The following is a 24,984-nucleotide window of genomic DNA, read 5'->3' on the forward strand; positions in this document are numbered from 1 at the left end:
GACAGCTAGCAGATAGATCAGCAGGGCAATATTTGACTACATTGGGACCTTTGCATATAGACTCGCTGGATTGTACAAGTTGATATACAGCCTCTGACTGTGTGTCTTATAGTGCAGGAAGATTTTTTCACTTCACCTAAAATTTCTGCCCATACATATCTAATTAGAATGTATATGCTTAGTTTTCATTCCACTTCCCTAAACTCTGGTAATCTAGTCAAAGCTATGATTGCCTAAGTCATGTTATTCTTACTTCCGTTTTGAATCTGCTATTCATTATGGAAGTCACGCGCATCTTTCTTTTGCCTGTTGAGAGCTGGCAGTTGGCCCCAGCCACACCAGGATTCAATCACTCCCGTTATTTTAAAGTCTCCCAATTCAGTGACATTGTTTCCCAGTTTTTGATTTGTCCTGCAGAGAAGTATAATCATAGAGTTCTCCAAAGACTCTTGGGCTCCCCTCAAAAAATTATTTCTCTCAGTTGTGGTAAAAGGATTGTTGTTCTCACCATTCACGGCGGTTAAGTAGGTTTAAAATAATAAGTCCACTCTAAGTCCAGTTTCCAGTAGGCTTTTCATTTCTTCACGTACACTAAGTCACAGTGTGCCAGGAATTTTTAGTTCACATAGGGTTAAATACATTTTGTTAATGCATCAGTCAAATAAGCAGCTTGTTTGAGACCCTTTCTAACTTCTTGAAACACAAAATTTAATGCAGGATCTATTATTCGTGGGCCTATATTAGTTATTTTGGCCTGATTCAGCTTTCTCTTCCTTTACAATGTCCACATCATTTATTTATCTTCCCATGTGTGTGCCCAAGATTTCTTAGTGTATGAACTAGAAAACTCTGGTAGTTTATTTGTGGGTGAACACACCTCCTTATATATAATATATGTATAATATTATATGTTTAGTAGATTTCTGGGATTTGAGAACTATAAGTAAAGAGAAATGGGGATGGGTCCTAAGGAGAATCATTCTTGTCTGGCAGGTCTACTGCATCAGAGCAGCCTATTAAAATTTCTGTGAGCAACGCAGGATTAGTTCTCTCAGACGGAGTATAGAGTTGTTTCTGTTAGGGTTAGAAAAGTTAATTCTACTTACAAAGTGGACTCATCAGAATTTAGGGGGTCGATATCTTCAGCTTCATCAGGGTCATTCTGAATATCTCCCTGCCGGCTTTCAAGATAATATACCCTCACAAATAATATTTCAACTTTTATGGTAGACAAACTGCTAGGAAAGGGATTTTGCTTTTATTTCAATTAGCTACTCACATGATTGAATTTGTCCCAGTAGTCTCAGCACAGTGGATGCAGGACATGAGCCTCTTTTAGGACAGGTTTACAAGCATCCAGGTATTTTATTTAGTGTTAAGGATGGTAATTCAAAATCCCGAGCTCATGTGATTTTCTTCCACTTTCTCCATCAACATTAGGAATAACTAGCAATTTCAGTATTCTCTTTAGTTCAAAAGTATCACATACCTGGTGTCTTAGACCATTTGTGTTGCTATAGCAACATTACTTAAATGTGATAATTTATAAGAAATGAAAATCTATTATTCTATAGCTCTCTTAGATGGGAGGTCCTAGATGAGGATGGCAGGAGATTTGGTGTCTGGTGATGTCCTGTTCCTCATAAGTCACCTCTTTGCTATCATTTCCCATGGTGAGAGGGAGCAAAGTAATTCTGTTATCATCTCAAGTGATGGAACAGGAAAATGCTGTGTCCTCATATAGTGATTCAGAAAGGAAGAGTCCTAGAAGTTTTTGTCAAGCCTTTCTATAAGCATACTAATCCAATCTTGGGAACAAAGCTTATTCACTTCCAAACAGACTTAGTCTCCTCCTAAAGGCCCTATGACTTAATGTGAGCACACTGGATCTTTGGTTCCACCATAATGAATTTTGAGTGGACATACACATTTGAATGATAGCACATAGTTACTCAGATCTTTGCTTTCAATATTTTATTAGAAGTGTCAAGGGTGATATTTTGTGTATCTCTATGGTGAGATCATAACGTGGATTACCATGCTCTCTTTACCACCCAAAATAGACTTGTGTTTTGAAAGTGATAACTTTTGGAGTCCATTCCAGAGACTCCAGAACCAAACCAGAAAACTCATCCTTAAAATCCTGTTTCTTTAGAACAAATTTTAGTACCAAAAATTTGGTACTCTCCAATCAGAATAATAGAAGGAATAATACAAATCCATACAACCAAACTAATTAAAAAAATTATCCGTTCACACACACATTATAGGAAATAGGATTAAGGGATTATAGGGGTAGATAAGTACAAATATGGAGGGGGGCATGCAAATTCAAAACCTAAGAGAGTGCTGGAGCTCGTGTCTGGGTTATGCCAAAGAATCTCTAGCGGTATTCAAATACCTTCTCTACAGCTTCACCTTGCTGCCTTATGAAATTTTTTTCACAAATTGCATCTTTATATATCTTGTGCCCATAAACATAGTGATGTAATTAATATTTTATGCATTTTGAAAACCGTGCAGTGAAAGTATTGAGGTTATGAAAAAATTCAATCATACTTGCTTTTAAATTTATTTTTGAGGTTCCTTGTGAAACCTTTCCTTATTTTCTTTTTAATAATGAAATTTACTTGATTTAATTATATTTTTATGTTTATGTGAAAAATAACCAAAGACTGTATGTATAATGTGGTCTTCAAGCTAACCAGTTTGATCTCCACAAATAGTTTAATTGCTTCTTCCCTAAGACAGTCAGATCAGGAGCTGTAGATAGTCTCCTGAGAACAATCTCCTGAGGTCTCAAGTCTGCATGATTCTCTCTAGATCTCCATGTGCTAGCATTTCAAATCCCAATACACCTCAAAATGACCTGTTTTAGAAGGAACACACTCAAGGTCATCCTTGGACATCATTTATTCATCTGCATGACAACCATTGTTAGCACATATGGACCTTCCCATCTGAGGATTTGCTGTGAAGCTTCAACCATGATCAGGCAAACTCTCAAAGATAAATCACACAGACTTTTAAATGAGAACCTCTAGATATGATGTTTCATAGTCCTCCTTTATTTGTTATTTATAGACTCAATTCTGAGAATTACATGAAAGAAGTAATCTTATTATGTTTATTTAAGGAGGAGGTAAATGACTCTTCCAAGGCCACAGAGGTAAGTCACCGTAGTTCAGAGTGTGATCCATGTCAAGGTTCTTTACTCCATTTGTCCAAGCCCGAAAGAAAGGGAACGTTGGGACCACTACTGAAACAGAGCTCCTCCAATAATTTTGTGCACAGTCCACAGCTGATTATGATTTCAGAATCCCTGTTCTGGATTGATTGTTCTTTGTCTTCCAAGAAACTGGTAAGCTTTTTAATTCCATAAACATTTCAGTGAGAAGGAGGGCACCTACATCTACCATAAGTTATTTTTGAAAAGAGAAATTTATAATTTCAACATGTTTCTAAACATAGTGAGGTGAGTTTGGGGTATAAATGAGAAATTTTTCATAGAAGGTAATCTGGAGACTCTGATGACAATTTCTACTTATATGTCCAAAAATTTGAACAAAAATGAAGACCCGGGATGCTGCGACTGATTAAATAATAATTTCAATTTTGTTCACTATGTCTGTACTTCTCACTGGAGTTAAACAAACAAGACAAATAACAGAAGAATGAATTGATCTGATTTAAGCTATAAAAGGGTTCTGAATGAATCACTAGGCTGTGAATTGCATTGTAACCTTTTTCTCAAAATCTCATGCTTGCTATTGCTAGCACCTCTACACATGTGGACAGCGATGTGGATAAAAGTGGAGACTTTCGGTTAGGTTAAATGTCATTTTATTTTTGAATCTGGAGCCTTTCTCCTACCAAACTGTGCAATTTTAGGGTACTGTATAACTTTCCAAACCCTGAATTCACTAAGAATGATGTAAGAATAATAATGCTACTTTCCTATCCCCCCACATATATGCAAAGTCCTTTTCACTGGTTGTAGAACACGGTATTTGTTAAAGGTGGACCTAGGTGGTAAAGGTTGCAACAAATGTGTTCAGGGACTGACTTGCAACACGAAGTTGACAGAGGCTTAGGAGAAAGATGGCAGGGAACAGTGGTTAGTATTGGATGGATATCCTTCCAAAAGTTTCAGTTCCAAGAAGAATTGTAAAATATTGTTAGTACATGAGAACAAACTCAAAATATTTTACAATGAGAAGTTTGCCAACAAAATAGATCTTTGTGCTAAAGACAGTCCATAAAATGGGAAGTTCCAAAGTTTATCTCTGTGATTTGGTTATGGCATGACAGTAATGAAAGAATGTATTAAAAAATGAATTCTTTCACACTAAAATATGGATTTCAAGGAAGAAATTTTTAAAAGGAATGGCTCAAGTGGAATTGTAAGTGCAGTAATCCTCTGCTTCGAGTAAGGACTGACTGAGACACACAGAGAGCACAGAAAATTTCAGTGACCCTAGAGAGGGAGAAAAGGCAAATTTGGGGAGAGACTCTTCAAGACTGTAAAACCTCATGTGAACCTAAAGGTCTGCAGGTCAGCGTCTGCCTTGAGGAACCAACTTAGAGACATTCCACCCACCCTAATAATAATGCTATAGTTCTTCCCTTGTTGTGAATCATCATATTCTATTCTCACAAAGATACCTGACAGTAGCTATCAGTAATGTATTCATTCAGCAGGTAGAAATATGATATTCACGGAGGGGAGTTAGGTTAGGACCAAGGACTGCTAGGAAGTCAATGGTCAGACTGATATGCATGCTTTCCATGCACTTCAGCTCTGTATCTGCTACGTTTGGCAACGTGCCTGCTCTCAATTGCCTCTGCAGTTGGAATGCAATCCCACCCCACCAGTCATTCCACAAAGCCTAATAGGCATACAGAGATGTGCCATGATGAGCCAAGAATTAAACTTGTCTCAAATTACCCAAAGTTGCTTTCGACCACACCAGTGTCAACGTGCATATGTCTTGGTGATAGTAAGCTTGAGATTGTTGGGAAAAGTTAAAAAGCAGGTCAGCCTGCACTTGTTAATTCACTTAGGACTCTTGAAGTTAAATGGATTGTTCCAACCTTATGTTTGTTTGCATGGTTATTTTTTTCCCTAAAGAGAGACAAACATAGCAAACAAATGAAATTACTACCTAATCACTGAGTTCACTGTGAAACCCCAAATACTGAGTTCAAACCAAGCAGACAAGGAGTAAATGTGATAATGGTAAATTCAACTGGCTATGAATTTGTTATAAACCATTAGACTGAGTAACCACTAGGCATGAGTTAATGGTTGGCATGAGTTTAGAGCAGAGATCGACAATAATACCTGTGTAAATATTAATAAATTCTCAAGCACTAGAATTCAGCAATCAATCAAGCTCTTAATATTGTTGAGAGAATAGTAGACACATATCTAACATGTTCACAGCATTTCTTGGCAGACAAGCAACATAGAAGTGTCAGCTTTTAGTGTGTTCAGAAGAAATGAATGGACACAAAACTTTACCAGAAAAATAATTTTGCTCAGGATATCAAATAGTCTGCATCTCAGTTAAATACATGAAATATCATATAAAATCCAATATTGGGTAGATGATATGTTAAAATTACTCAAAATCATACCATTTAACCTTCTAGGTAAGTATAATAAAACATTGATTTTTAAGCTCACATGTTTTCTGGAGTATCTTGAAGTTTAAATTATTGGAACAAGAAAAGTTACATATAGTATTTATAATTTCAATTTCAATTCATTTTTTAAAAATCATTCTGTTCCAAAGGATCTAGAGATTCTCAGAAAACACTGATGGAGAACAGGACAGAAGTGACGGAGTTCATCCTGCTGGGACTGACCAGTGACCCAGGTCTGCAGCTTCCCCTCTTTCTGACGTTCCTGCTCATCTACACCATCACTCTGGTTGGGAACTTGGGGATGATCCTGTTGATCGTCTTGGACTCCCGTCTCCACACTCCCATGTACTTCTTCCTTGGTAACCTGTCTCTGGTGGACGTTTGCTACTCTTCAGCTGTCACTCCCACAGTCATGGCTGGGCTCCTTGTAGGCAATGAGATAATTTCCTACAATTCTTGTGCTGCTCAGATGTTCTTTTTTACAAGCTTTGCTACCGTGGAAAATTACCTGTTGTCCTCAATGGCCTATGATCGCTATGCAGCAGTGTGTAAGCCCCTGCACTACACCACCACCATGACAACCAGGGTGTGTGCATATCTGGTCATAGGCTCCTATTTCTGTGGTTTCTTGAGTTCCTCCTTCTACATTGGGGACACCTTCAGTCTCTCCTTCTGCAAGTCCAATATTGTCCATCACTTCTTCTGTGATATTCCAGCAGTCATGGCTCTCTCTTGCTCTGACAGACATGTTAATGAGCTGGTTCTTCTTCCTGTGTGTGCCTTCAATGTGTTTTTTGCTCTTCTTATTATCTTAATATCCTACATACTTATTTTTAGCACAATCTTAAAGATGCGCTCAGGTGCAGGACACAGGAAGGCTCTGTCCACCTGCACCTCCCACTTCACTGCTGTCTCCATTTTCTATGGGACTCTAATCTTCATGTACTTACAGCCCAGCTCTAGTCACTCCATGGACACTGATAAAATTGTTTCTGTGTTCTATACTATGGTCATCCCCATGCTCAACCCTATGGTCTACAGCCTAAGGAACAAGGAGGTCAAGAGTGCATTCACCAAGTTCATTTGGGAGGCAGAATAATCTTTAGGAATTTGATTTTAAATGGGATGGAAAAAAAAAAAAACCAACACCAAAACCAAAAACCAACCCTATATTCTTACCTCTTAGCCTTAACCCAGGTAATGAGTGGCATATTTAAACCCACACTAAATTTGGGTTCCTGAAGTGATACATTTACCTCTGCATAACTCTGTTGTCAGGAAAAAGGGAAATATTATGTCTGGAAACACAATGTGCCTGATTTGTTGTCATTGTTTATGAAAATCTTTAGGAGGAATATTGATTGTTCGATTATATCCAGGTAACTTTTTTACCCATGTCCCTGTGAATGTGTGTACAACTGTGCAGGAGAAGTTCAAAAACGGGAAATGTGCATGTGGGTGTCCGTGAGGACACATATACACACATGTGGCAAATTTTCCAGCATATATGTAATGTGACTACAGTGGTGGCTACTTTCATGTGTTGGTATGATCAGATTAGGGACATCTAGATAGCTAGTAAACAATTTTCTGTATGTGTGTGTGTCTGTCTGTGAGGAGGTTTCCAAATGAGACTACTGCCTGAATCAGTAGACTTAGTGAAGAAGCTGTGTGCTCATCACAGTGGGTGGTCCTTATCCAACACCTCCAGAGTTCAACTGAATAGAAGAGAAAGGTGTGGAAAGGACAGATTCTCTCTCCCTGCCTCTCCTTTTTTCCCTTTCTTCTTGCATTCAGCCATCCTTGTCTCTCACTCTGGACCTCAGAGTCTTGGTGTCTGATAATACACTAGACACATCTCACTCCACCCCACGCTCCTCCTCAGCCTGCCATCATGGAATGGCAAATAGCACATCATGGATCTTCTTGACTTCTATAATCACATGAGCCTGTATTTATAATAAATCTCATTCTCATTTGTCCATACATACACTAGTGATTCTGTTTCACTGAATGAAAGATTGTGACTTGATAGTCAGAGTGTAACATTTAATTTGCACGCTGATTGTAAATTTATATCTTATATTCTTTTCTTTCTAAACTCCTCTAAGAGTATCTATTCATCTGAGGGAAAAGATGCTAATAAAAGAAGCATGTGCTTCTTTGAACATTTAATGAGAGCTAAATAAAGCTGGTACCTTGTATGAATAAGCATTTCTGTTTCAGACACTTTATACAATTAACATGCTCATGTTTTGATTTTCAAAGGCATAAAGTAACTAGATTACCGAAAGTGTTGACAAAAAAATAAAAGCAATTTTAATATATCTATGTATTACTACCAGTTTTCAGACTACTTGAAATTCAACTTGAGAAACCAATATTACTATTATTGCTGTCATTTTTCTTTCTGCCAAAGCTTAGTGATCGCTAATGCTGCCCATTCGATCTTTACATATTTGAGCTCTACTCTCTACTGGCACTTCCCCAGTCTTGTACCCCGTTCCGCACTCACTTATTTCTTTGCTACTTTTTCACAACTTCAATAATGCTTCAGCCTGAGGGCTTTGCACTCTCTGTTCCCTGTGAGGAATAACCCCCAATCATTCAGACCTTTTCTGAAAGAGGACCCTGTCACATGCCCTCTCCTGTGGCTCCTTTATAAAATATTCACTTTTATGGCACCATAGAAACTCTCCCCTTATCCTACGCCATTCGTCACCAACCCTGTGAACCTTTGCCTTTTGTGTATTTGCTAGCTTGTTCCTTCTATCTTCCCCGAAGAGAATATAAACCCAATGAGAACAGTGACTTTGTCTGTTTTGTTCAAGTGTGATCATTGCTAATTGAATAAATGTCTATGTATAGTAGAGTCTCAACAGATGTTTATTAAATGAATATAAGAATAAATTTCTTTGCTTAATTGAATCAACACGTTGACCTTTGAATCATGGATGGTGATGGTGAGTTTTGCATTGGGTAAACCTTCCAAAAGATAAATAAGCAGTGCATTCACAGGCACAATTAGTTTTCTGCTTTTCTGAGACTTTTTCCCCCAAATTTTCTGTCAGTTCTCACATGTTACAGTTTTAGACAAGGTGATTTTTCTGCAAAGCTCATCGTGGAGTAGATAATTTCAAAACTCTTGCAATGTTACCTTGAAAGTGATATCTCATTAAATGGCAAGTAGTGGACATTTTAAAGCTTCATTCCTGGTTATATTTTAAACATTACTTTAGGAACGAAAATTGTACATTTAACTGAAATGATTCTAAATGTGTGTGTAATGTACACCTGATGATATTTCTTACCAGTAAAACTAAGGTACACCCAATATGTTAGTGTAACATATTATATTCATCTTTTTAATTTTGATCCTCAGAGAGCTTGGTATTATGCAAAATTTAATCCTTCATATGTAATTTGTTGTCACTAACATAATAGGCATCTTAAACATCATGAGGACCTTGTGTGCTGAAATGAGTATGCTTGTGGAGCAGTGTAGGATAGTGCTAATATTCACTTCTGCATTTATGGTATGTCTCCTATTTAAATTATTGTTTCAACAATTAAATAATTTTGCAATTATTTTGCATTTGTGGAAAAATTTGAAAGATAGTCCATAGTATGATTGACATGTACCACTCTGGCAGGGTCAATAAAGGACCAAAGATTTACAGGTTAATTTCTGAAATCTTACAATGTCTGTCTTTGAGGCCCATAAGAAGACTATGAAAAGTGGATCAGATCAATCATTTTAACAATGAGGAAACATTGGAGTTATCGTTGTGTGCCAGAAAGGCAATGTATGCTTTGAAAGGGAGTTAGAAAGATTTAACCATAGACAAAGAGGAGTTGGTGGTGTGACTGTGTAAGCAACATTGAAATAAAATTACACAGGCCATGGAATTTCAGTTACCACCACGGGATGGAAGGGGCAAGAGATGGAGGGTCCTCACAAGTCTATGGAGCGACCACACCTCTCATGGACCATCGATTCCAGCTCTGTGAACATGTTTGTGTGGGAGAATTCACAAGAGAAGCCATCTGTTCTGACACTATTAATTTAATGTCTATACTTTTGATAGATAGAGTCATATTTTCTCTTTCTCTGAAGTCATTTTTGGTAATGTGTGACTTTTCAGGAATTCAGGTATCATCTGTTATCCAATGTTATTATTAATATTGTTATAATAATATTAGTACTCCACTATTAATATTAACATTCTTTTTAAATTTATTTTTATTGTAAACAAATGGGATACATGTTGTTTCTCTGTACATGGAGTAAAGGCATACCATTTGTGTAATCATACATTTACATAGGGCAATGTTGTTTGATTCATTGTTATTTTTACCCTTCCCCACCCCTCTTTTCCCTCTATACAGTCCTTCCTTCCTCCATTCTTGCCCCCTCCCCTCCCCATTATGTGAATGCATTTAATGAATGCACTTATCAGCGAGATCATTTGTCCTTTGGTTTTTTGAGATTGGCTTATCTCACTTAGCATGATATTCTCCAATTTCACCCATTTGCCTGCAAATGCCATAATTTTATTATTCTTTATGACTGAGTAATATTCCATTGTATAAATATACCACAGTTTCTTTATCCATTCATCAATTTAAGGGCATCTAGGTTGGTTCCACAATCTGGCTATTGTGAATTGAGCAGCTATGAAAATTGATGTGGCTGCATCTTTGTAGTATGCTGATTTTAAGTCCTTTGGGTATAGGCCGAGGAGTGGGATAGCTACAAATGGTGTTGGGAAAACTGGAAATCCATATGCAGCAGAATAAAACTAAACCCCTATCTCTCACCCTGCACAAAACTCAACTCAAAATGGATCAAGGACCTCGGAATCAGACCAGAGACCCTTCATCTTAAAGAAGAATAAGTAGGTCCAAATCTTCAACTTGTTGGCCCAGGGTCAGACTTCCTTAACAGGACTCCCATAGCACAAGAAATAAAAGCAAGAATCAATAACTGGGAGAGATTCAAACTAAATAGCTTTCTCTCAGCAAAGGAAACTATCAGCAATGTGAAAAGAGAGACCACAGAGTGGGAGAAAATCTTTGCCACTCATACTTCAGAGAGAGCACTAATTTCCAGAATCTATAAAGAACTCAAAAACTCTACACCAAGAATACCAATAACCCAATCAACAAATGGGCTAAGGATATCAACAAATGCTTCACAGAAGAAGATCTATAAGCAATCAACAGATATATGAGAAAATGTTCAACATCTCTAGTAATAAGAGAAATGCAAACCAAAACTACCCTAAGATTCCATCTCACCCCAATTAGAATGGCGATTATCAAGAACACAAGTAACAATAGGTGTTGGTGAGGATGTGGGGAAAAAGGCACACTCACACATTGCTGGAGGGGCTGCACATTAGTGCAGCCAATCTGGAAAGCAGTGCGGAGATTCCTCAGACACATTCTTATTTCTGTAAGGTGAGTAGTTATATCCCTATTTCTATTTATAATTATAGTAATGTGGGTTGTATCTCTGTTTTCTAATAGGTCTGCCAAGTTGTGTCTACGCAATCAGCTTTCAGTTTTGCCGTTTTCTCTACTCTATATTTTACTTTGCTTACTGTGCTCTAATATTTGCCTTTTTTTCTTTTGCTACTTACAATTTGATTCTTAAGTGTTACTTCCCTAGGGTTTAAAGTTCAGCTATTTCTTTTGAGATTAGACTTATTTTTAATGTAGTCACATAGACTTAAAATTTCCTCTGACAAATGCATTTGTTCCCTACCAAAACTCTGGTAGGATGTGCTTTTATTTATGTGCTTTTAATTTATTGCAACCTATTTTATAATTTCTCTTGTCACCTGTTTTTATCTACTGCGTGTAGTGTGTTCTTTTCATGTATATAGACATGATTTCTAGGTCAACTATATTGTAGTTGGTTAAAACGTTTTATATGATTTAAATATTTTAGCCTATTGAGACTAAGCCTTGGACCTACTTTATGGTTGTCTTAGGAGTGCTTCATTTGCAATTGAGAATTCCATTGTTCCTTGGGCAGAGCGTTCAGTATAATTCTGTATATGTTGGATTGTGGTGGTGTTCATATCCTCTCTTTCTTATTGATCTTCTCTTTACTCATTTTCACTCATTATTGAAAGAGGTCTTTGGAAATGTGAACTTTAGCTGTTACACAACTGCAGGAGTCTGTTCTCCCTGCCTGCCCAGCAGTCGTTGCCTCAGTGGTTCTGGGAATCTGGGCCCTGCCAGCGCAGCTTACCCGCGCCTCCGCGAGCCTCCGCGAGCCTCCGCGAGCCTGGCTGTCCCCCGGCACAGCCCGCTGCTCCAGCCAACATGAATGGGAACCACCTCTGCAGAGATTCCCAGATGGAAACACATTTCTAATTGAATGATTCTTATAAACACAAAGACAAACACAAAGATCAAGAACACCGGCATAAAAAACAAACAAACAAAAAACACACACGAGAGAAAAAAAAAAAAAAAACAAACAAACAAAACAAGGAGACCAGGAAAAATCCAAGCATAGAAACCGTGAACATAAAGAGATTCTGAAAAGAAACACTAAGGAGAAAACCAAAGGCAAAGATGGGAGCTCAGAAAAGCTGAAGGATAAACACAAGGACAGAGACAGGGAAAAAGGAAGGAAGGAAAAGATTAGAACCTCTGGAGATGCAAAAATAAAGAAGGAAAATGGCTTCTTTACTAACTTGTCACGAATTAAAGACAAGTCTGAGGAGGATGGCTATTTTGCTTTTAAAGAGGACATCAAACCATTAAAGAGACCTCGAGATGAGGGTGATGCTGATTACAAACTTAAGAAAGTCAAAATGGAAGATATCAAGGAGAGGAAAGGAAATCTAGAGGAAGAAGAGGATGGTAAATTGAAAAACCCTGAGAATAAGGTTAAAGGTAAAAGTTCCTGATCCAGAGAACAAGAAAAAGAAGCCGAGGAAAGAAGAGGAGCAGAAGCAGAAATGGTGGGAAGGAGAATGCTGGCCTGAAGGCATCCAGTGGGAATTCCTAGAACATGGAGGTCCTGTATTTGCTCCACCACATGAGCCTCTTCCAGAGAGCGTCACATCTTACTGTAATGAAGTCGTGAAGCTGAAGAAGTAACTACGTTCTTTGCAAAAAGGCTCAACCATGAATATACTACTAAGGAAATATTTAGGAAAAAATTTCTTTAATGACTGGAGAAAGGAAATGTCTAATGAAGAGAAGAATGTAATCACCAATGTAAGCAAATGTGATTTTACTCATATCAGCCAGTATTTCAAAACTCAGAAGCTCTGAAGCAAATGAGCAAGGAAGAGAAATTGAAAATCAAAGAGGAAAATGAAAAATTACCAAAAGAATATGGCTTCTGCATTATGGATGACCCTAGAGAGAGGATTGCCAACTTCAAGATGAGTTTCCCAGGCTTTTCTTTGGCCATGGGCAACTGCCCCAAGACAGACATGCTGAAAAGAAGGATCGTGCCTAAGGACATAATTATCACCCATAGCAAAGATGCCAAGGTTCCTTCTCCTCCTCCAGGACATAATAAGTGGAAAGAGGTCAAGCATGATAACGAAGTTACGTGGCTGGTCTCTTGGACATCCAAGGTTCCATTAAACACATCTTGCTAAATCCCGTTCACAAATCAAGGGTGAGAAAGACTAGCAGAAATATGAGACTGCTCAGCGGCTGAAGAAGTCTGGAAGAGAGCTGTAGACAAACTTGCTCTGGGAGCAGGCAATGAGAAGGAGGAAGGAGAAATGGCAGACGCAGTGGGTTGCTGTTCACTCTGTGTGGATCACATCAATCTGCACCAGAATTGGATGGTCAGGGATATGGGGTAGAGTTTGACTTCCTTGGGAAGGGCTCAATCAGATACTAAAACAATGTCCCAGTTGAGAAATGAGTTTTTAAGAACTTGTAACTATTTATGGAGAACAAGCAGCCTGAGGATGATCTTCTCCGTATACTAAATACTGGCATTCTAAACAAACACCGTCATGAGAATAGAGGGCTTGACAGCCAAGGTATTCAGTACGTAAATGCCTCCATCACACTACAGCAACAGCTGAAGAACTCCCAGCCCCAGATGAAAATATTCCAGCAAAGATTTTCTTAGAATCATGCCAATCAAGCTGTTGCAATTCTTTGTAACCATCAGAGGGCACCAACAACAATATTTGAGACATCTATGATGAACTTTCAGTCTAAGATTTATGCCAAGAAGGATCAACTAACAGATGCCTGTCAGCACCTGAAAAGTGCTAAGGCTGATGCCAAAGTCATGAAGGATGCAAAGACTAAGAAGGTAACAGAGTCAAAGAAGAAGACTGTGCAGAGACTAGAGGAAGAATTGATGGAGTTGGAAGTTCAGGTCACAAACTGAGAAAAGAATAAACAAATTGTGTTGGGAACTTCTAAACTCAATTATGTGGACCCTAGGATCACAGTGGCTTGGTGCAAGTGGTGGGGGGTCCCAAATGAGAAGGTTAACAACCAAACCCAGTGGGAGAAGCTTGCCTGGGCCATCAACATGGCCAATGAGGAGTATAAATTTTAGCCAGTCTCAAAGGGCAGGGTTCTGTCCAAAGGAACAGTATGGTTTGGGGAAGATGGATGAACGGTGAACCTCGCTTACCCACCTGCCTGAGGGAGAGAGGCAGTAAGTCTAAACAAAGCAACATCTTTGTGAAAAGGTAAACCTGGAGATATCATAAGGGAGAGTTGAACCAGTTGTCCTATGGATAATGTATTAAAAAATATTTCAGATGTCAAAATTCTAGCTGTATGATTTGTTTTGAATTTTGTTTTTATTTTCAAGAAGGCAAATGGATGGGAATTCCTTGGAATTCTGCCAAGCAAATTCACTGTTTCACTGAGGCATTGGATTCTCTTAGTATGCAAAGTCCGATTATATGGGTGTGGTTTTACAGTTAAGGTTTTATAATAACTTCTACATTTTAATAGAAACAAATGCCTATACTCTCTCCCTTTCCCCCCATTTCAGGAATTTAAAATTAAGTAGAACAAAAACCCAGCACACCTTTTAGAGTCTTCATTCTATTGTAACAAGCAGTCTTCATTAAACTTGACACAGTCCTGACAGTGACAGTGGTTTTGCTCAGACTCCTATTCACAGAAAAACATGATGGGCAAATATTTTCAGATTTGAGTGTTCCATTTTAAATGTGAATTTTTATTTCTTTTTAAAAATTTTGAAATATTCAAACTTTTTTCTTGATCTTAAAGATCATGTATTGGGGTTGGGGAGGGAGGGATGAAGGGCGAGTGGTCTAAGGATAATGAAATAATGAGTGATTGGAACCATTTTCCCATCATCCTTTGTTCTGTACCCTTTAAGATCTCCATCTTTCTCTTTTTAAACCCAGGTCTTTCACTTGAAAGATTTTATTGCATAAAAAGTTACACAGGTCAGTAAATTTAGAGGAAAATGAGTATTTGGTCCAAAAAACAGGACAAATAATCAGGATTTTAGGATTTTCATTTTTTTTTCCTTTGTAATTGTGGAAAAAAAACATAAAAAGCAGAATTTTAATGTGAAGACCTTTTTTTTCTTTAATCATTGGTTTTAGAGGCATTGTTAGTTTAGTGTGTGTACAGAGTCCATTTCCCACATCTTTCCTCAATTATCTTCTATTTTTATCATGAATTCCCTTTTAACCAATAGTAGGTTATTTAAAATAAATTCATACAACTTAATGGAAAAAAACAAAAGTGAGTTTTTCAAGTTTTCATCTCTTACAGTGAAACTGTACATTTCTCCCTTACATTTATTCAAGATTTGCTTCATGCGGTTTGGTTGCATGTTGTCAGATGACCTTGTGTTTTTCATTGTATTCTCTTCATTAACTGACCCTTCTATCAATATATATTGTCTTTATATTTCTCTTCTAATAATTTTGACTCAGAGTACATTGTGTTTAATATTAATACTAATAGTGTTTGGTTATCAGTATCATGAATCTTTATTTTCCCAAAATTTCACTTTTATATATTTGTGTCTTTGTATGGAAATAGGTATTCTGTAAACATTATATAGTTTAATTATGTTTTCTCATTTATGCTGCCATTTTGTACTCATGTTAGTTCAATCCACTTATAACCAATTAATGACAAAAATAACTTACCATTCTTACTCTGTATAGCATAGTGATGCTATTTGTTTTTATGGTTTCATTTTAATTTATTTTTACTGTAATCAAATGGGATACGTCTTGTTTCTCTGTTTGTACATGAAGTAGAGGCATACCATTAGTGTTATCATACATTTATATACGGTAATGGTGTTTGATTCATTCTGTTATTCCCCCCCCCACCCGTCCCACCCTTCTTTTCCCTCTATAGAGCCCCTCCTTCCTCCATTCTGGCCTCCCTCCTACCCCGATTATGTGTCATCATCCGCTTATCAGCGAGATCATTCTTCCTGTGGATTTTTGAGATTGACTTATTTCACTTAGCATGATATTCTGCAATTTCATCCAATTGCCTGCAAATCCCATAATTTTAATATTCTTTATGATTAAATAATATTCCATTGTGTGTGTGTATGTATATATATATATATATATATATATATATATATATATATATATATCACAGTTTCTTTATCCATTCATCAACTGAGGGGCATCTAGTTTGGTTCCACAATCTGGCTATTGTGAATTGAGCAGCTATGAACATGGATGTGGCTGCTTCACTGTAGTATGCTGATTTTAAGTCCTTTGGGTATAGGCCAAGGAGTGGGATAGCTGGGTCAAATGGTGGTTCCATTCCAAGTTTTCTAAGGAATCTCCACACTGCTTTCCAGAGTGGCTACACTGATTTGCAGCCCCACCAGCAATGTATGAGTGTACCTCTTTCCCCACATCCTCACCAACACCTATTGTTGCTTGTGTTCTTGATAATCGCCGTTCTAATTGGGGTGAGATGGAATCTTAGGGTAGTTTCGATTTGCACTTCTCTTATTACTAGAGATGCTGAACATTTTTTCATATATCCGTTGATTGTAGATCTTCGGTGAAATGTCTGTTCATTTTCTTAGCCTATTTGTTGATTGGATTATTTGTATTCTTGGTGTAGAGTTTTTTGAGTTCTTTATAGATTCTGGAAATTAGCGCTCTATCTGAAGTATGAGTGGCGAAGATTTTCTCCCACTCTGTGGGCTCTTTCTTCACATTGCTGATAGTTTCCTTTGCTGAGAGAAAGCTATTTAGTTTGAATCTCTCCCAGTTATTGATTCTTGCTTTTATTTCTTGTGCTATGGGAGTCCTGTTAAGGAAGTCTGATCCTAAGCCCACATATTAAAGATTTGGACCTACTTTTTCTTCTGTAAGATGCAGGATCTCTGGTCTGATTCCAAGGTCCTTGATCCATTTTGAATTGAGTTTTGTGCAGGGTGAGAGATAGGGGTTTAGTTTTATTCTGCTGCATATGGATTTCCAGTTTTCCCAGCACCATTTGTTGAAGAGGCTATCTTTTCTCCATTGCATATTTTTAGTACCTTTGTCTAGTATGAGAAAATTGTATTCATTTGGATTTGTGTCCATGTCTTCTATTCTGTACCATTGATCTCCCTGTCTATTTTGGTGCCAATACCTTGCCATATTTGGTACTATTGCTTTTTAGTATAGTTGAAGTTCTGGTATTGCGATACCCTATGCTTCACTCTTCCTGCTAAGGATGGCTTTAGGATTCTGGGTTTCTCATTCTTCCACATGAATTTCATGATTGCTTGCTCTATTTCCGTGAGGTACGTCATTGGGATTTTAATTGGAACTGCATTGAATCTGTATAGCACTTTTGGTAGTATGCTCGTTTTGACAATATTAATACTGCCTATCCAAGAACATGGGAGATCTTTACATCTTCTAAGGTTTTTCTTAATTTCTATCTTTAGTGTTCTGTAGTTCTCATTGTACAGGTCTTTCGCCTCTTTTGTGAGATTGATTCCCAAGTATTTTATTTTTTTCGATGCTATTGTGAATGGGGTAGTTTTCCTAATTTCTCTTTCTGAAGATTCATCACCTATGTATAAAAATGCGTTGGATTTATGAGCATTGATCTTGTAACCTGCTACTTTACTGAATTCACTTATGAATTCTAAGAGTTTTCTGGTGGAATTTCCAGGTTCCTCTAAATATATAATCATGTCATCAGCAAATAGGGATAGTTTGAGTTCTTCTTTTCCTATTCGTATCCCTTTAATTTCCTTTCTGTAATTGCTCTGACTAGTTTCAAGGACAATGTTGAATAGAAGTGGTGAAAGAGGGCATCCCTGCCTTGTTCAATTTTTAGGGGGATTGCTTTCAGTTTTTCACCATTTAGAATATTAACCATGGGCTTAGCATAGATGGCTTTTACAATGTTAAGGAATGTTCCCAATATTCCTATTTTTTCTAGTGTTTTGAGCTTGAAGGGGTGCTGTATTTTATCAAATGCTTTTTCTGCATCTATTGAAATAATCATGTGATTCTTGACTTTAAGTCTATTGATATGGTGAATTACATTGATTGATTTCCAGATGTTGAACCAACCTTGCATCCCAGGGATAAAACCCACTTGATTGTAGTGCACTATCTTTTTAGTAATTTTTGTATGCAATTTGCCAAATTTTTTTTAATATTCATCAATATTCATTAAGGATATTGGTCTGAAATTTTCTTTCCTCGATGTCTCTGTCTGGTTTAAGTATCAGGGTGATATTGCCTTCCTAGAATGAGTTTGGGAGGGTTCCCTCCTCTTCTATTTCATGAAATACTTTGAGGAGTATTGGAATGAGCTCTTCTTTGAAGGTTTTGTAGAACTTGGCTGAGAACCCATGTGGTCCCAGACTTTTCTTTGTTGGTAGGCTTTTGATGACGTCTCTATTTCATTACTTGAAATTGATCTACTTAAATTGTGTATGTCCTCCTGCTTCAGTTTATGTAATTCATATGTCTCTAGAAACCTGATGATGTCTTCGAGATTTTCTATTTTGTTGGAGTATAGATTTTCAAAATAGCTTCTAATTATGTTTTATATTTCAGTTGTGTCTGTTGTGATATTTCCTTGTTCATTCAGAATTATAGTAATTTGAGTTTTCTTTCTCCTTCTCTTTGTGTTTGTGGCTAAGGGTTCATTGATTTTGTTTATTTTTTTAAAGAAACAACTATTTATTATGTCAATTTTTTCATTTTTTTCTTTTGTTTCAATTTCATTGATTTCAGCTCTGATTTTAACTATTTCCTGTCTTCTACTACTTTTGTTATTGCTCTGTTCTTCTTCTAGGGCTTTGAGCTGTAGTGTTAGGTCATTTGTTTGTTGATTTTTTCTTCTTTTATTGAATGCGCTTCATGAAATAAATTTTCCTCTAAGTACTGCTTTCGTAGTGTCCCAGAGATATTGATATGATGTATCTTTGTTCTCGTTTACCCCCTGATGTCTTCTGTTATCCATTCATCATTCAATAGTGTATTATTTAAACCAAAGGTTTTGTGTAGTTTCTGTTTTTTATTCTGTCTTTTATTTCTAATTTCAATCCATTATGATCTGATAGAGTACAAGGTAGTATCTCTATTTTCTTGTGTTTGCTAACAGTAGTTTTGTGGCATAATATATGGTCTTTTTAGAGAAGGATCTATGTGCTACTGAAAAGAAAGTGTTTTTACTCTTTGTTGGATGGTATATTCTATAAATGTCTGTTAAGTCTAAATTATTGATTGTGTTATTGAGATCTATGGTTTCTTCATTCAATTTTTGTTTGGAAGATTTTTCCACTGGTGAGAGAGTTGTGTTAAAGTCACCTAGTATTATTGTGTTGTGGTCTATTTGATTTCTGGAATTGAGAAGGATTTGTTTGACGTACTTGGATAAGCCACTATTTGGGGCATAGATATTTATGATTGTTAAGTCTTTCTGATTCATGCTTCCCATTTCAGTAAGAAATGTCCTTCTTTTTCCCTTCTGACTAACTTTGGCTTGAAGTCCACATTATCTGATATGAGGATGGACACTCCAGCTTTTTTGCTGAGTCCATGTGCACGGTATGTTTTTTCCCATCCTTTCACCTTTAGTCTGTGGGTATCTCTTTCTATGAGCTGAGTCTGTTGTAGGCAGCATATTTTTGGATATTTCTTTTTAATCCAATCTGCCAGTCTATGTCTTTTGATTGATGAGTTCAGGCCATTAATATTCAGGGTTATTATTGAGATATGATTTGTATTCCTGGTTATTTGACTCACTTCGTTTTTTGACACGACTTTGTTTCTCCTTTATTTGGCTATTCCTTTAGGATAGTTCTTCCCTTTGCTGATTCTCATTGTTGTTTATCATCTCTTCCTCATGGAATATTTTGCTGAGAATGTTCTGTAGTGATGGCTTTCTTTTTGTAAATTCTTTTAGCTTTTGTTTATCATGGAAGGGTTTTATTTTGTCATCAAATCTGAAGGTACGTTTTGCTGGGTATAAGATTCTTGGTTGGCATCTGTTTTGTTTCAGGGCTTGAAAAATGTTGTTCCAGGCCCTTCTAACTTTTAGGGTCTGGGTTGAAAAGTCTGCTTATATCTGTATTGGTTTCCCCCTGAATGTAATTTGATGTTTTGCTCCCACAGTATTTAAAATTCTGTCTTTATTTTATATGTTAGGTATTCTCATTATAATGTGACTTAGTGTGGGTCTGTTGTAATTTTGTACATTTGGAGTCCTATAAGCCTCTTGTACTTGATTTTCCATTTCATTCTTCAGATTTGGGAAATTTTCTGATATTATTTCATTGAATAGTATGTTCGATCCTTTGATTTGTTTCTGTGTGCCTTCCTCAATCCCAATAATTCTTAAATTTGGCCTTTTCATGATATCCTATAATTCTTATAGATTCTGTTCATGATTTCTTACCACCTTCTCTGGTTGGTCAATTTTGTTTCCAAGATTAAGTATTTTGTCTTCAATGTCTGAGGTTCTGTCTTCCAGGTATTCAAATCCTGGTGGTTATGCTTTCTATGGAGTTTTAAATTATGTTTATTATTTCCTTCATTTCAAGGATTTCTGTGTGTTTGTTTTTTCAGTATCTCTAACTCTTTATTGAAAGATCTTTTGCTTCCTGCATTTGCTCTTTTAACTATCCATTGGTGCGATAATTCAATGCCTGCATTTGCTCTTTCATCTCATTGTTTGCTTCCCTAATCATTTTAATTATGAACGTTCTGATTTCCCTTTTGACATTTCTTCTGCCATGCTGTTATTGGATTTTATTGCTGTAGCATCTAAGATGTTTGGGACATTTTCTTCCCTTGTTTTCTCATATTGTTCAGGTATCTGTGAAATGCTGAGATAGTGCAGATTTCCTCTATCGACTTATAGTGTCCCTGTAGATTTCCAATGTATCACCTCCTAGCCTTTAGTATCCTGAAGTCTTGGAGGAACTTGATAATGCAGTGCTCCACAAGAAAGCTGCCCCTCTAGGGCTGGTGGCCTTTAGGTGGGGTATATTCCTTGCTGGTGGGCAGAGGTGCCTCCCCTTGTTGACTGATGGTCAGCCAAAGGGGAACTAGACTGTGGGCTGAGGAATGGCTGGTCTGAGTCTTTGTATCTGGTTCTACCACCCTGGTGGGAAAGCCTTGCCGGCAGGAAAGACTCATCCAGTGAGGACATCTCACTGGTCAGCTCCCCTCCTAGAAGTTCCCCTTGATCCAGAACTACCACCTGAACTGGGCAGTCCTCCTCTGCAACTTTTCCAGGGCCCCAGACTTACCTCCAGGGCCACAGAGCCTCACCCTCTTTCAAGAAGACGCCAAGGGTCCTGGGACCGTCCCTCTGTGTCTAAGTTTCTCGCTGGGTAGCTCCTCCTCTGAGAAGCCACTGAGGGCCCTGGGGCCCTTGCACCCTGCTCAAGCGTCTCCCTGGGTGACCCTCCTCTACAGTGCTCCTGGTTGTCTGAGATCACCCCTCCAGTGGGGGGGGGGGGTCTCTTTGGGCAACACTACTTCACAAAGTTCCCTGTGTTCCAGGACTACTGCCCCATACGGGGCCCCTCTCCAATGGAGAGACTCACCTGGCGGCTCTGAGTTGGTTCCGAAGCTCTCAATACCTCCTCTTCTTCAATCCTGAGTCCTGGAGCGACATGAAATGCAGTTACCCACTAGTCTGCCATCTTGAAAAACTCTAGTATTCTATTTTTAAAGTTACTTCACATATTTTGAATTATATGATAATATGCAATGACTGTCCATGTAGAATATAACTAAAATATCTGTATCAGTGATAACATACATTCCACATGTACAATTCTTTCCGTTTTGGCACAGGTGGAGATCAATATTATGGAACTTATCAGTAGAGAAATGGGCCTCCATGTCTTGTTTCCACCTAACTTCAGGGGGCTTCACCATCTTAATAATTACAACATTGGGCTTCAACATGTTCAGAAGGTCATGCTGTTACTTTTGGAGCAGTGTAATGTAACAGCAATAGTCACATTTATTTAAGGACATTTCTTCTGTGGCAACCACTTCTAATTATTATTGTAAAGATCTATTTAATGTTAGATTAATTTGGAAGGTACAGAATCTCTTCCAAGATAGAGCAGAGTGCTGCCATAAGACACTCTGACAAGCTCAGTGATGGCTCACAAACAGATCCAAGTCCTAATTATGACACCTTTCAATCTTTCTTTGTGACAGAAAAGAGTTTGTAGAGGAGATTAAATTAAGGATCACAGAATTTTTAAAAAAATCAGGATTTTCCATGTGTACCCTAAATATTATCCCATATATCCTTGCAAAATAGAGTCAGAAAGATAAAGAAAACAGAAAAAAAAAAAAAAGAGTTGGCAATGTGAACTCAGAAACAACAAGCTGTGTCATGCCCACAGCCACCCAAAGGAAGAGGAAAGAAATGGAGCCTGCAAAGGGACATGGCTTGAATGACCAACCCATGTGCTCCAGCCTGCTGACTCTGATTTGGACTTGTAGTGTCCAGACCTGAATAAGAATGACCACCTGTCATTGTAAGCCTCATAGATTGTAGCAGCCAATGGATATTAACAGAAGTCCTGGTTTCTTCTCTGTCATATTCTTTCACTTTTTTAAAATTAATTACTGCTATTTATTTGGTTACCATAAATAAAGAGAAACAGAGGCCATGAAATGCAGGATGTTTGCAATTTATTATCCAGTAAAGATTTGTATACAGAATATATAAAGGACATCAAGATATAAATATGAGAATATAAATGACTAAATTTTTAAAAAATGGACAAAAGAAACTTCAGTAGTGCTTCATCAACAAGGGAAAACATAGTAATTAGGATTAGGAAAAATCTTCGCAGAAATACAATTTAATAATAAGTGAAATAAACCAATAGCAAAAAACGAAAGGCCACATGTTTTCCCTGATAAGTGGGGGATGTTACATAATGGGGGTTGGGAGTGGGGAGTGAGGGAAGAATGGAGGATCTTTAGAATATGTAGAAGGAAATGAGAGGGAGTGGGGTATGAAAAATGGTGGAATGAGAGAGACATCATTACCCTAAGTTCATGTACGATTACACGAATGGTGTGAATCTACATCGTGCGCAACCAAGGAAACAAAATGATGCACCCCATTTGTGAACAATGAATCAAAATGCAGTCTGGGGCTGGGGAGATAACTCAGGTGGTAGAGTGCTTGCCTTGTAAGCAGAAGGCCCTGGGTTCAATCCCCACCATCGCAAAAAAAATAATTAAAAAAAAATGCAGTCTGTAGAAAAATAAATAAGTAATTTTTAAACACACAGTGATATATCACTACACACTTCCTGGAGTACTGGAAAGGAACATGTTGAGGAAAAAAAGAAGGAACTAGAATGCTCAATGGGTATAATCACTTGGGAAAACTGACAGTACTCCTATACTAAAGTACCTGCTGAGCCTGAAATTCATTCAGTATGATAAACCAGTGAAAATGAATGCTTCTATCTACCAAAAGATATGTACAATAAGTTTATAGCAACTTGATCCACAAAAATTCAATACAGAAAAAAATTGTCCATCTAGAGTTGAATGGATAATAAGGGTGCTGTTTCATGTAACCAATGGAGAAATACACAGCAGCAGAGAAAACCTTTCTGTTACATGCTCTATTATTAATTGTTCTCATAAGTATATGGTTTAGTGAAAGACTGGAAAGATTACATATTTATAATTCTACTTATATATTGTTCAAAAATAGAAACAATTAATCTATGTTATGGTAGAGGTCACATTACAGGTTACTTTCAGGGTAAGGAAAAGTCTTTGTGGTGTTGGAAATATTTGATATCTTGATCTGGATTATGGTACCTGGTGTTTCATATGCAAAAATTCTTCAAGATATAGAATTATGTCACATGCACTTGACTGCATATAAATTGAGTCTTAATAATGAGGAGAGAGAGAAAGAAAATGAAACATAAGTTAGTGTTTCTGTCCAGGTTAACTATTATGAATTTTAGAGTTATTAACCAATATTGTAGTTCTCCTCTGTTCAGAGACCTGGTGAGACTGTACCTCCCCAAAATTTGCAGTGACTTTAGGCATCCAATAAAAACAAAATGCAAATAAGTGTTGGAAGTTACTTCTAAGATAATCTTTCATTTCTATTGGATGTTGGGAGAACTTATCAAAGTAGTCATCTCTTCCTGGGCTTTTCTCTGTTGGGAAGTGATAGTAATTCAATCTCTTTAAGTGTAATAGGTCTATTCAGATTTCTTTCTTTGCAATCAGTTTTGGTCCTGTGTGCTTTTACAGGAGCTTATATTTCATCTGTGTTGTCCAATATGGTGGTGTATAGTTATTTGAATGTTCTATTATAATCTTTCTTACAAGGACATTCTAACAATGGCAAAACTATTTGAATAAAAACAGTTTACTTGTCAGAGGTAATGGGCTGGAGCAATCATCAAAGAGAAGCGCAGATAAATTGATTCAGGTGATTGTAGTAGTGGTTACAGGACCATAAATTTGGCAAAATTCTTAGAATTGTACACATCAGTGTGTGATACTTCAAGGAACTCTTGTAAATAACTTATGCGTTGATTCCAAAAAAGAACTAAGAATAATATAAAAGCCTGTGTGAACATTAAAACTAACCAGCTTGCTCCCCACAGATGGATTAATTGCTTCTTCCCTAGAAAAGGCACATCAGGAGCTTCAGTTACTCTCATGGGAACAATCTCCAGAGGTCTCAAGTGTGTATAATTCTGTCCAGATCTCCATGTATTCACCTCTGCAATCCCAACATGACTCAAAATTACCTGTTTCAGAAGAAACATGGTATATACCACATTCATTGGGCATCATTGTTAGTGCAAACCGGCCT

General features: G+C 37.3%; 1 protein-coding gene and 1 pseudogene across 2 annotated transcripts; both read left to right on the plus strand.

The window, feature by feature from the left end:
• Positions 1-5,812: 5,812 nt before the first annotated feature.
• Positions 5,813-6,748, plus strand: LOC306639244 (olfactory receptor 5B3-like; the record flags this gene model as incomplete). The annotated part of the gene is made up of 1 exon (XM_079102639.1): positions 5,813-6,748. Exon 1 carries the CDS (start codon positions 5,825-5,827, stop codon positions 6,746-6,748), a length of 924 nt encoding a protein of 307 aa, XP_078958765.1. The 5' UTR covers positions 5,813-5,824.
• Positions 6,749-11,985: 5,237 nt separating this feature from the next.
• Positions 11,986-14,212, plus strand: LOC306638396 (DNA topoisomerase 1-like; annotated as a pseudogene). The gene is made up of 2 exons: positions 11,986-12,096; positions 12,148-14,212. The product of its transcript is annotated as a DNA topoisomerase 1-like (transcript).
• Positions 14,213-24,984: the final 10,772 nt, after the last annotated feature.

Source organism: Sciurus vulgaris (assembly GCF_902686455.1).
Source record: "Sciurus vulgaris genome assembly, chromosome: 11".
Taxonomy (NCBI): Eukaryota; Metazoa; Chordata; class Mammalia; order Rodentia; family Sciuridae; genus Sciurus; species Sciurus vulgaris.